Source organism: Cibotium barometz, chromosome 1 (assembly GCF_041138505.1).
Source record: "Cibotium barometz isolate CiBa-2024 chromosome 1, ASM4113850v1, whole genome shotgun sequence".
Taxonomy (NCBI): domain Eukaryota; kingdom Viridiplantae; phylum Streptophyta; class Polypodiopsida; order Cyatheales; family Cibotiaceae; genus Cibotium; species Cibotium barometz.
Genome location: NC_141046.1, coordinates 30,027,997 through 30,039,346, shown reverse-complemented (window position 1 = coordinate 30,039,346; position 11,350 = coordinate 30,027,997). Strand labels below are relative to the sequence as shown.

The 11,350-nt window shown below is 35.7% G+C and overlaps 2 protein-coding genes across 2 annotated transcripts; one reads left to right on the top strand and one right to left on the bottom strand.

The window, feature by feature from the left end:
* Positions 1-1,381: 1,381 nt before the first annotated feature.
* Positions 1,382-4,064, bottom strand: LOC147641851 (uncharacterized). Its single transcript, XM_086819544.1, has 2 exons — positions 3,133-4,064; positions 1,382-3,036 (listed from the first exon to the last, which is right to left on the bottom strand). Exons 1-2 carry the CDS (start codon positions 3,974-3,976, stop codon positions 1,439-1,441), a joined length of 2,442 nt encoding a protein of 813 aa, XP_086675670.1. The 5' UTR covers positions 3,977-4,064; the 3' UTR covers positions 1,382-1,438.
* A 3,814-nt stretch (positions 4,065-7,878) lies between these two features.
* Positions 7,879-11,075, top strand: LOC147641850 (uncharacterized). Its single transcript, XM_086800318.1, has 2 exons — positions 7,879-8,759; positions 8,843-11,075. Exons 1-2 carry the CDS (start codon positions 7,879-7,881, stop codon positions 9,000-9,002), a joined length of 1,041 nt encoding a protein of 346 aa, XP_086656444.1. The 3' UTR covers positions 9,003-11,075.
* The last annotated feature ends 275 nt before the right edge of the window (positions 11,076-11,350 follow it).

Here is an 11,350-nt window from a genome sequence, read left to right as displayed (position 1 = left end):
GAGCTTATCTTTCAAAACTTCTTGTCATTATTAGCAATGTAATTATCCATAATGTTTTGAGATTAGTTATCTTCTCATTTTCTTATCATTTAAAGCAAGCCTAATTATGGATTTAAACTTGTGTTACGATCCTCCTTACATCCAAGTTTTGACTTTATATACGAGCCTTATTAGAAAGTTTATTATTATGTTAATTAGTTGCTAAATTAGCATAAGCATGTCCTTGATTAGTTAGCTTTATCTTCTTCTCTAATTTCTCTTCCTTGCCACTCTAAGTGTCCATATGATGTTAATCGCTTGGTGATTGAACAAGAGATATTATTTATCAAAGAGAGAAAGAGAGTGACATTATTCTTTGTGTGGCTAAGAGAAAGAGAGTGACATTAATTTTTGTGTGGCTAAGAGAAAGAAAGAGAGAGGAGAAGATTATTTTCTACAAAGTGGCAAAACCTTGATCTTGAGAAGCTCAAGAAAATGCAAATCAGCCCCAACATTCTCATCTAGAGACAAGTAATACATCTCTCTAAGCTCCATAACAATCACGTGGAAAACCTAGCAAACGGCTCTTAGACCTTTAGCAGTGAATCTAGTGTTAGTCCATGTCAGGCAAGCTGAGGATAGATGGAAATGAATATAGATGCATCATCATGTGGTACTACAAATGTTGGTACACATGCATCATGCAAAGGGAAGGAAATAGTAGATCAACCTTTTATGCATGATCTATCTCTTATGTAGATGGTGACTCTAGGGGCTTTGAGCAAAGCCTTAATGAGGAGCTTGGCATTTTGCCAGTGATACTTCTGGTGCACAGAGAACTGTGGCTGCTTTAAGGACACCCAGTAGTGATCCAGGTGTACAGGGTTTACATGATATAGATATCTTGTTGATAGGTCTGTTGAAATATACAAGTGAATAGAGTGTGTGCGGGAACAAGCCCTTAGCAAGAGGCTGTAAAAGAGAATCTGTAAATGTGAGAGAAGCTGTGAAAAGGTGAGAAGTATCTACTAGGAGAGAATAAAGGGTGGCATGAGGAGATTTAGGAGGTGTGGAGATATTCTAGGAGAGGTGGAGAGAATCAAGCAAAAGAGGTGGAGTGAATCAAGGAGAGATCAGTGGGATTAGATGCTTGGATGTAAACCCTATAAATTGAGGCATTGGCCTAATAACATCCAGCCATTTGAAAGTACAACTAAACCATCAAAAATACAACCCATTTTTGAAAATGCTAAAATATCTCAAAAAACACTATTTTTTAAACTAAAAAGAGTATGAGCTCCTAAAAAGCTAAAAAAAAACTGTTAAAAAGTGCAAGTTTTACACTTCAATACTTTGAAAGATGATAGAGCTGCTCATAAAATCACACATTTTTTGAGAAAAAAATACTCAATTTGCAATAAAATAATAATGTCCACAAAATTGGTTACAATGAGAGGTCTTATGCCTCTCGTGTTAAATCTTTGACTTTCTCCAGAAGAATTTTTTTGGTTTGTTCTCGTAGATGACCCGACTTTTTCAAGGTAAAACCATAAACAAGAACTTCCACATCCTCCATGCTTAGGCTATCCACGCGACGTTGACTACGATTTGCTTTCTTTCCCTTTTTATTTACTCGAATCATCTCTGGATAATATTTTCCTGATAATGCATCATCTCCATTGACCTTGTACCAGTGGACCTCAATTGAGCTTACTTTTCCATTTTCCTCAAGGACTTTAAGTACCTTTGCCAACCAAAAAGGACATCCGCTTTCATCATCTGTTGCTAACACTGCAATCATTGCACCTACAGTGAGCTCCTCAATATTTCCTTCCCACATTTCCTTCTCTTGCAGTCGTCGTTGACTAGTCCTTCTAGCACCAACATACGCTTCGCGAGTCTCCCCATGCACCAATGTTTGCAATTCTTCAGGCAATTCTGTTTGTTGATTTGGCATTTGAATATTATCATCACGGTCTTCAAGTTCTTGTACTCTCCAAAGAAAGGGCTCCAGATTTATCAGTGATCTTGAATTGCTTTGAACTTCCTCAATCAAGATTTCTTGCTCATGAAAAAATGTATTCCACCATCCAAGTGAGCAAGCTGGAAAATACACATGTGCTGATTGTATGGTCTCTTTAATTTCTATCAAACATTGCTGATAATTGATGGGTCGCTTTTCTTTTTGAGCTTTTGCTGCTTCAATGCTTGATGCCAAAAGCATTTTTGCTGCCTGAAGAATTTGTCGTTCTGGGACACTGAGTAAAAACTTCAAACCATCCTGAGGATGCCATGCCTCTGAGTTAGAGTACTTCTTACACCACAAACGTGTTTCAGCTTCTTTTTCTTTTATTTTGAATTGATGTTGGAAACTATGGTCATTAAGCTGAGCGAATGCAGGGCTTGCAAAATCTCCACCTGTTGCAAACTCTCTAAAATCATAGGTGCCTTTCAAAACATGAATTTCTGGCGTAGGATCATAAGCTTCTTTAAGAATTATGCACACCTCTGGAAGGTCAAATGCACTTTTCCTAGCAAGTTTGACTGAAAACCTACTAAACATCTGATCAATTTGATCATGAGTGTGACCCACCAACAAAAATCCAAGTTTGACCTTTTTGAAAACTTTCTGCTGCACCAACATACTCAAATAAGCAAGCACTATTTGATTTTTGTTTTCCCTTGCCGTATTATCTAGCTGCACATAAAGTGTGCTAGGTAATTCTCCTTGCCATTCACTTACTATTTTCTGAATTATGGTGATGGTCAAGTTAGGGTCGTTGTGTAAATTTGGAAAGTTTATAAAAACTTTTGACGTCATGATGCCATTAAAGATGAGGGCTCCAACAACGTGTAGTTGTATGAAATTCTCTTCCTTCAAATTCTTTGGAGCACGCATAAAATGGGGTATCAATGTCTTCTTTTGATCCATTCCATCTATGACTAATCCCAAATACATTTCTTTCTGCTCAAGGCACTTCTTTCGATGCTTTGCTAGCTTTTGACGCTCTGTACTTTGTTGTTCTCGATGAGCTTTAAGTGCTTGTAGAATAGGACCTGAAAACTCAAAACAATGTAAAGCTAGTTTAAATTATACCACTTGGAATTCTCATTCATAAATTAAAACGTACAAAAAACACAAATCAAACATACCTTTTTCTTCAAATGTCTTTGCAACATCTCTTTTGGCTTTGAGCTCTGCACAAATTTGACAAATCCCCATTCTAGTTTTCTTGGGAATTTTCACATCAGCAAAATATTGTTTCCAAACTCTAAGAAATGAAGTAAATGAAAGAGATGACATGTTTCTTCCTTTCAACGTTTCCACGTAGAGGTTGTAAACTTCTCCCTTTGTAAAATTATCAGGCAAATGGGTGAATTTTGAATTTGGCATGCGCTCACCATTGTAAGTGACAAATCGTTCCATCCAGCTCTTGAGAAAACACAGCTGAGGAGTCTCACGTGTACTAAATGAGTACCGTGAATCTTCTTCCACCCGTTGCAACTGCTTTAAGATCTTTTGCATCCGCTGATTGCTTAAACAAAACACTTGAAAAAAACACTTTCGACACACAATCGTGCCAGAAACTGTATATTTTATCTTCTCTCCAGACCTTAATAAAAAACCATGTAATGCTGTATTTTGTTGAGCACGTTTTAAAGCAAAGAAGTTTTCACGTTCCTGCTTAATTTTTCTGAATCCAAGTGTCCTCAAGCAGTTTTTTTTACAACAATACACCCTACATGCCTCTCTCAATGCATTGCGATGCAAAAACTTGTCTTTTCTTCTCAAGGGAGTGGTTGTCTCCACACGAATAGGCTGAACTAATGATGGAGAAACTGGAACATCGGTATCAGAATTTGATAAATTAGCAAATAGTGGGCTTGTAACATCATCATCACTGATAGATTGGCTCAGACTTTTAGGAGTGAGTACGGATACAGGCACTTGAAAAGAGCAAAATGAGCTTGAGAGAGACTTTTGTTGCCCTGCCATGACTAGGAACTTCACACCTCTAAGTTTCTCTAAAAAACAATGGTCTAAGCTACAAAGTGGAGTGTAATCTCAAATCCAAATAACTTACTTTTAATGCTTAGATTCAAAAATAATAATATTAATATAAATATTAAAATTTATTAATTATTATAAAATATGGGACTTAAAAGATGAGAGGAAGTCCTTTTTAGAGACACATTCCAAGGGTCTGCCCCGCTAAGAGAGCCACAAGAGCATTTTTTTAAATTTGGAGCATTTTTCTTGAGTTTAATTCTGTAAGGTATGCATTTTCTTGATTACTTTGTTATTTGTTACAATTTTGAATTTTTCTTTCATTGTCATTTGGTTCAAAGTTTGCTACGAGGAAATTATGGCTAAGAAGAAAAACAAAAATATTATCTAAGGAGGTAAGTGATTTCAAAAATAGACTTTTTTTAAAAAGGTATTTTTTTGAAAGAATTGTTTGTCTTTTAAATACACAAAAATACCAAAACGAAGATTTCATACGTAAATTAAGAAAAAAAGAGGTTGAAAAAATAATATTTTATAAAATAAAGATTTAATCAATAATTTTTAAAAATTATAATGACTTCATTTTTTAAAAAGCTAATTCTTGTGTTGTATTCTGGAATACAACACAAAAATCGATAAGTTGCCATGTTTCTTGTGTATTAAGTAGTTTGTATTCTAGAATACAAAGCTTGAAGTCACATTTTTAAAAATTTAACACTTATGCACTTTGAGATTGTATTCCAGAATCCATTGCTTGTACAAGTTGTATTTTGGAATACAGCTTCTCTCAACACTTGAGTTGTATTCCAGAATATGAAGCTTTTACAAGCTGTATTCAAAAATATATTTTTTCTCTGTACTTGAGATTGTATTCCAGAATACACAATTTCAACAAGTTGTATTCTAGAATACAACTTCTCTGTACTTGAGACTGTATTCCAGAATACACAGTTTCAACAAGCTGTATTCTAGAATGCAACTTCTTTCTGCACTTGAGTTGTATTCCAGAATACACAGCTTCAGCAAGTTGTATACTGGAATACAACTTCTCTCTACACTTGAGTTGTATTCTAGAATACAGAGCTTCAATAAGCTGTTTTCTGGAATACAACTTTTTTTTACACTTGAGTTGTATTCCAGAATACACATCTTCATCAAGTTGTATTCTGGAATACAACTTCTCTCTTCACTTGAGTTGTATTCCAGAATACACGGCTTCGGCAAGCTGTGTTCTACTGTAAACCAAACTCAATGTAAACCATTAGAATAGACCTTCATGCAAAAAAGATTTGCTTTTTATCTAATTTTAGAAGACATGCAAAGAAAGCAAAAGCTCTCGAGTTCGCGTCGCGCGCGCGACTAAAAAACAGCAAACTGTAGTTTTCACATAAAAAACAGAGGAGGAGCAGCCCGGGAGTATTTTAAACAGGTGTCCTGGGGTTTTACCCCCCTTTTGAAGCCAACGGAACGGTCAGAATCTCCATCAGAGCAACGTAGCAGAAGATAGATTTTGGGATAAAGCAAAAGCTCTTGAGTTCGCATCGCGCGCGCGCGGCAAAAAAACAGCAAACTGTAGTTTTAATATAAAAAACGGAGGAGGAGCGACTGCAAGTATTTCAACCAGGTGTCCTGGAGTTTTACCCCCCTTTTGAAGCCAACGGAGTGGTCAGAATCTTCATCAGAGCAACGTAGCAGAAGATAGATTTTGGGGGTAAATTTTTCTCAAATTGTGTTCAAGAAAGAGGTTCTGTAAATACTTTGATGATACAAAGGATCCTAATTGTTTTGGGTTTGATCTATTCATCTCTTAGTGCTTTCTCCTCTCTTTTATATCTGTGTATTGTGGTTAGAAGCTTCTTGTGAGTTGTATTCTGGAATACACAGCTCTAGAAAGTCATTTATTGAAATTCAATTACAAAACACATCTTTGGAGGAAACAACCTGTTGTATTCTAGAATACATCTCTCTCTCCCTCTTTTTCTCTAGTGTGCTGAGGAGCTCTCTCTCTTACATTCCTATCTCATGTTTGCTTACACATCTAGGTCCGTTCTTGCATGGAGGTTAACACACTCTCTCTCTCTCTCTCTCTTTCTCTCTATGTCTATTTGTTCTCTTTCACTTTTTGTCTTTCTCGTTTGTTTGCCCTACATACACATTTACTAATCTTAAATGTTGTTTCATTTAACAAATCATATTTTTGAAAAATATGATTTTATCTCTATTTTTTTATCTTAGCAATGAGATAATGATTTTTTATTGTCTTGTTTAGGTTTAAGATGGCCTCACCAATACGTGATGCTCGAACTTCTAAGAAGCAAAAGAAAAGTAATCAAGCAACTGCATCTGTCCCTGTGGGTGGCTCAGGACGTTCAGGAGTCTTGACACCTTCTCGATCTCAACCTGCTCCAGTTAGTCCTCACTTTCAAGCACCTCGAGTGACTGTGACTCTTCCAAACCCTGATAGACGTCCAAGTGAGCCAAGAAGACAACTTTTAGCAGCTCACCAGTTTCCAGAGTTACAAGATCAACCACCATCAAGCAGAATGGTTTTAGCTACTCATGGACTTCCTCCATCATCTCAAGGAACCACACCTTTAACTCAACATCAGCAGAAAAAGTCCTCAAGCATGGAAGCTACAACTCTTTGGAGTAGTGCAAGAGGTAAAGCACGAGAAGGATTTGCTTGGACAATTCAATTTGGCATGGTAGGTAAGCACAAGACAATCGTTGAGCCAAACACACCTTTCCTTTCTATTGCGGAAGAAAAAGGAGACTCTGAAAATACAAAGTATTTAACTTATGGTCGCATTGTTGAAGTCAAAGAAAGTATATCTCGTGGGATCATTCATCATCTGGTAGACAACAACAAAGGAAAGTTTCTTGCAGTTAGAGTTTTCTCTGCTAATTTTCGGCTTGAAGAGATGAATCCTGTTTCTACCCAGCAAGAGTTTAGAGATGCAATGATTACTCGCAAACGGGTATGGATATCTTTCTCTCGACCTTTTTTTCATTAGTGTTAAAAAAATTTCTTATCTTTGTGTATTCTAGAATATGTAGAGAACTGTTATTCTTTTTTAAGTTTGTTTGAGTCATGTCTTTCAAACTTATATATTGAAATACGTAGAGGTCAAGTCAACTCTAGTTTGCATGTATTCTAATAAACATGAAGTTTGTCTAGTCTAGTTTGTATGTATTCTAGTATACACGTAGTTCAAAAAACTTCTTATCTTTGTGTATTCTAGAATACATTGAGAACTATTCTTTGTTTTTTAGTCTATTTAATTCTTGTCTTTCTAGCTCATATCTTGAAACACTTAGAGGAATAGTCAAGTCTAGTTTGTATGTATTCTAGTATACAAGAAGTTTGTCTGCTCTAGCATATGCTAGAATGCATTCTAGTATACAAGAAGTTTGTTTTGTTTAGTTTGAATGAATTTTAGCAAGAAGGAAGTTTGGCTTACTTTTTATGTCTGGTTTAATGAGTTTACCATGTATTCTAGTATACAAAGAAATGGTTAAAGTGTTCTTACTTTTACATAAGTTACTCTTTGGTTCTTACTTTTAAGTTCACTCTATCAAGTCTTAAAATCCTCTTCTACTTAGAATGACTTTTTCTTTTTCTTTTTTTGTAGTCTTTTTCTGAAGCATTTCAAGAGCATCATGATAATTTGTACAATTCCAACCACTCCACTGATGATTCTGATTATGAAGAGAATGAAGGTACAGACATAGATGACTCAGAAGAAGATGTTGAAGTTCTTGAAGAGACTTCTGGGTCAAAGTCTCAAGATGTGAGTGATACTTTGCTTTCTGGACCTGGAGCTCCAAAGTCTGATCCTTCAGAATCTTCTGGTCTTAATACCATAAGAAATAAAGCCAAAAAGTTTCATATGGTTGATGAGAGACCCTTAATTTTACTAGTGTCTAATATAGAACGTCCTCCATTAGATCCTGTTTCAAATAAGAGACCACTAGAAGTTCGAACCATTGTCCCTGGACATGTGAGTAATCTTAAAGTAATGATGAAGGAGAAACCAACAACAAATGTTTTACCCCTTCTTGTTCTTGTGGATAAGTCTTCTTGTGTTAAGAAAGAGAGTTTTGAGAGATCAAAAATCAATCAATACAAATACTTTGTCTTGGGGGGAACTCACTCTCTCATTGCTAAAAAAGAGTTATGTGCTGAGTATCCTCATGTAGAGAGCTATAAGACAGTCCTAGCATGGGTCTATGCTGGGTTAGGTGATGATGATGCAAAGCTACTTGCCCTTGATCACAACATTGATTCCGAGATGCGACTATCCATGTCTTTCTTACAAAAGATAAGATTTTTTCACAACGAGTGGATCAATCATATTCAGCAAGGTCATAAAGTTGATGAAGCTTTCAAAATCAAGCTTTGTGAGCAAGTTGGTCTTGTCACAAAGAAGTCAAGCAAAGCTGGACGCTCTGGAAAAACAAATGTTCGAGGTCATGACAATTTCTTTCAGTTAGCCTTTCGTGATGGAGAGATATGGGATCTACAAGAAGACATTTTCAAGCTTTGGGAGGAAGGTAAAATCAAAGGGCAAAAAGTAAAGCTCCCACCTGGAAGTCAAAAGGGCAAAGGAACAGGGAATGAGGACACTTTGAAGCCAATTCCTGAAGAAATGCGTATCACGAATTGGCGAGCAATGCAAGGAATACGCGAGAAAAATATTATCATACCCATCTTGGCACGAGTGAAAGGAGGTTCTTTGACACTCGATGAAATGGCAAAGGAATTAGAACAGTACGTTGCTAATTCTTCTTTTTAAATCTACTTATTTTATTTCATGTAAAGTTGTTTTTTTATTTTGTGTTTTTTTGAAACAGGCAAAAGACTTTCTTGTACATGCAAAGAATCATGATTGAAAAACTTAATTGCAAGGATTGGAACGAGGTTCAAATGTTTCATCCCATCACTAGTCAGCCAAGCTCCTTAGAGCGTTTCATTTATCTTTTCAAAAATGCAGTAAGTAAACTACATATTTGAATAGATTTTTTTTTATTTAAGTGTTTTTGAAGGTTTTGTAAAAATTTAGATCAAATATTTTAAAAAATTGATTTTGATTTTTGTATGTGTATTCTAGAATATATTTAATGTTTACTTATTTTCATTTTAACAAGTCTCGAGCACCTCGTGCTCCCATAAAGAGCATTCCTCAAGAGTTTGAGCAACATTTGAGTCGCGCAAGGGCAGAGCGGAAGAGATTAGAAGAGGCACAAACTTTGGAGACCATTCAAGAGGCAAATATTTTCATTTCTGATGATGTGTCTGCAGAACCAGTTCAATATTTTGTTCATGAAGGCAAAGTAGAGAACATGGAATCGTTTGTGACTGCACAACATTTTACTTTAGCCATTGCTGATGCTCCGTATGGATTTAAGGCACCACACTCAATACACGATGAAGTAAAGTATGGTGTAAGTGCATATAAAAGAGTCATCGACGCTTTCAAAAAGGTCACAACGGCTGAATCATGGGCACTGGTAATTTTTCATGCTCATGATCAAATCTCTGCTGCAGAGAAAGCATTCATTGACAATCAAATGGTCCATCAGCTATGCATATGGTATGTTAAATTTCAAGCATTCTTTTGCAAGTTACAAAAGCTTAAGTTAAAGCCTAACTTTTTCTTTTGTAGGACAAAGCCTAACATCAAAGGCTAACTTTTTCTTTTGTAGGACAAAGCCTAACATCAAAGGCTATAAGCTTGACAGACTTTCTTTTGCTGCCGAGTTTGCTACCATTGGTTTCTGGTCTCCTGCGGGTCCGAACAGTAAAGGAAATTTTAATTTTGCTTCGAAACCTAACCGAACAAATATTTTTGATAGACCAGGCGTGTGTCGAAAGCTCAGGGATCTTTCTGGTGATTCAAATGAGATCATGAATCCTTATCAAAAACCACAACTTTTGATGATGGATTTAATTGAGCTTCTATCTTTAAAAGGAGAGTGGATCATGGATCTTTTTGCGGGGACAGGTAATCATGCAACCTTAACTTATTACATATTTTATATTGCTCATTTAAGTGAGCTTTACCATGTTGATTCTTTTTTTCTTAGGAACAACCACTATTAGTGCTCTTAAAAAAGGAAGGAATGTTGTTGCTATTGAGCTAGATCCAGTTCAAGTTCGTTTTATTCAACAACGAGTCACTGCAATGAAAGAATTGCCGGATGAGTTTCAAGAGGTTGGAATGAAAAACATGGCAGCAAACCCAAGAGTGGTGGATGCATCTGGAGAACCTCAGCCTCCCTTTGGACCTGATGATGAAATGCAATTTGCAGATCTTGAGCCTTATGAAGATCCACATACTGTGGATATTGATATTCCTCTTACGGAGTCAACACCACTCATTGTAGGACGCGAGCAAACTGATGAAGAAGTTAGTCATGAAGAGGAGGAATTTCCTATGCTAGAATAGATTTAGACACTTGTAGTTTCAAACAATTTTTGGTATTTAAATCCTCATTGGGGGTCTTCAAGGATTTCTAGGTTTTGAGAGTGTTTTGAACAACATTTGTTTGTATTCAAAACTAGCATTACAAATCTTTTTGAGGAGCTTGCGTTTTGAGATTGGTTCAAAAAATTAGTCAAATGTTGTCTCTATTGAAGCATTTATAGGAATTGTCTCATAATAAGACTTGTTTTTTTAATCAATGAAGATTAATTTAATCATGACATTGAAGTTGTGCGATAAAAGTAGTTATATTTTGCTTTCTAGTAACGATAGCAATAATTTTGTATTCAAAGTGAAGCTCTTTGTTGTGAGTCTCTATTGCAACTTTTGTGTCATGTTTTTTTGTTTGAAATATTCTAAGATTTTGTAGGGATAGGCTTGTACTTAGACATCAAATAGTGGAAAATTTGGCAAATTTTTAATTTAGCGAATGAATCACTTGCAAGTATGTTTTAAGTTAAGCAAAAAAGTCTCTTTTTAAAGTTCTACTTTATTGGGCACGTCAAAGATTCTTTTGGTGCTAGATTTGGATTGTTTTTAAAGGATTTTTTTGGTCTCTCAAAACTACAACTCACGATCGGTTGTATTTTCAAATGGCTGGGTGTTTAATGAGAATTTGTTGGTTTTTGATTATCCATGCCTACACATTAAGCTATTAGTTAATTGCTCACTAATCATGTCTTAATTATTATCTAATCTCTTTGTTAATGATGTTGATTCTAGCATTTGATCCACCATAGCTCATCACATTGCTGCAAATTTAACATGGTATCAGAGCCTAGCCTAGAATCCATCAAGATTATGAGCCCATTATCTTGCTAATCACTTGGCTAATTAGGATTAGTAGATAATTAAATTTTTTAAAACCTCTTTTTCA

What these genes read in the sequence shown, in the direction of transcription:
- LOC147641851 (XM_086819544.1), bottom strand. Translation starts at nt 3,976, where the DNA reads ATGGCAGGGCAACAAAAGTCTCTCTCAAGCTCATTTTGCTCTTTTCAA. An exon ending in AAAGACATTTGAAGAAAAAG is followed by an intron (nt 3,037 to 3,132) that starts GTATGTTTGATT and finishes TTGAGTTTTCAG; the next exon opens with GTCCTATTCTACAAGCACTT.
- LOC147641850 (XM_086800318.1), top strand. Translation starts at nt 7,879, where the DNA reads ATGGTTGATGAGAGACCCTTAATTTTACTAGTGTCTAATATAGAACGT. An exon ending in ATGGCAAAGGAATTAGAACA is followed by an intron (nt 8,760 to 8,842) that starts GTACGTTGCTAA and finishes TTTTTGAAACAG; the next exon opens with GCAAAAGACTTTCTTGTACA.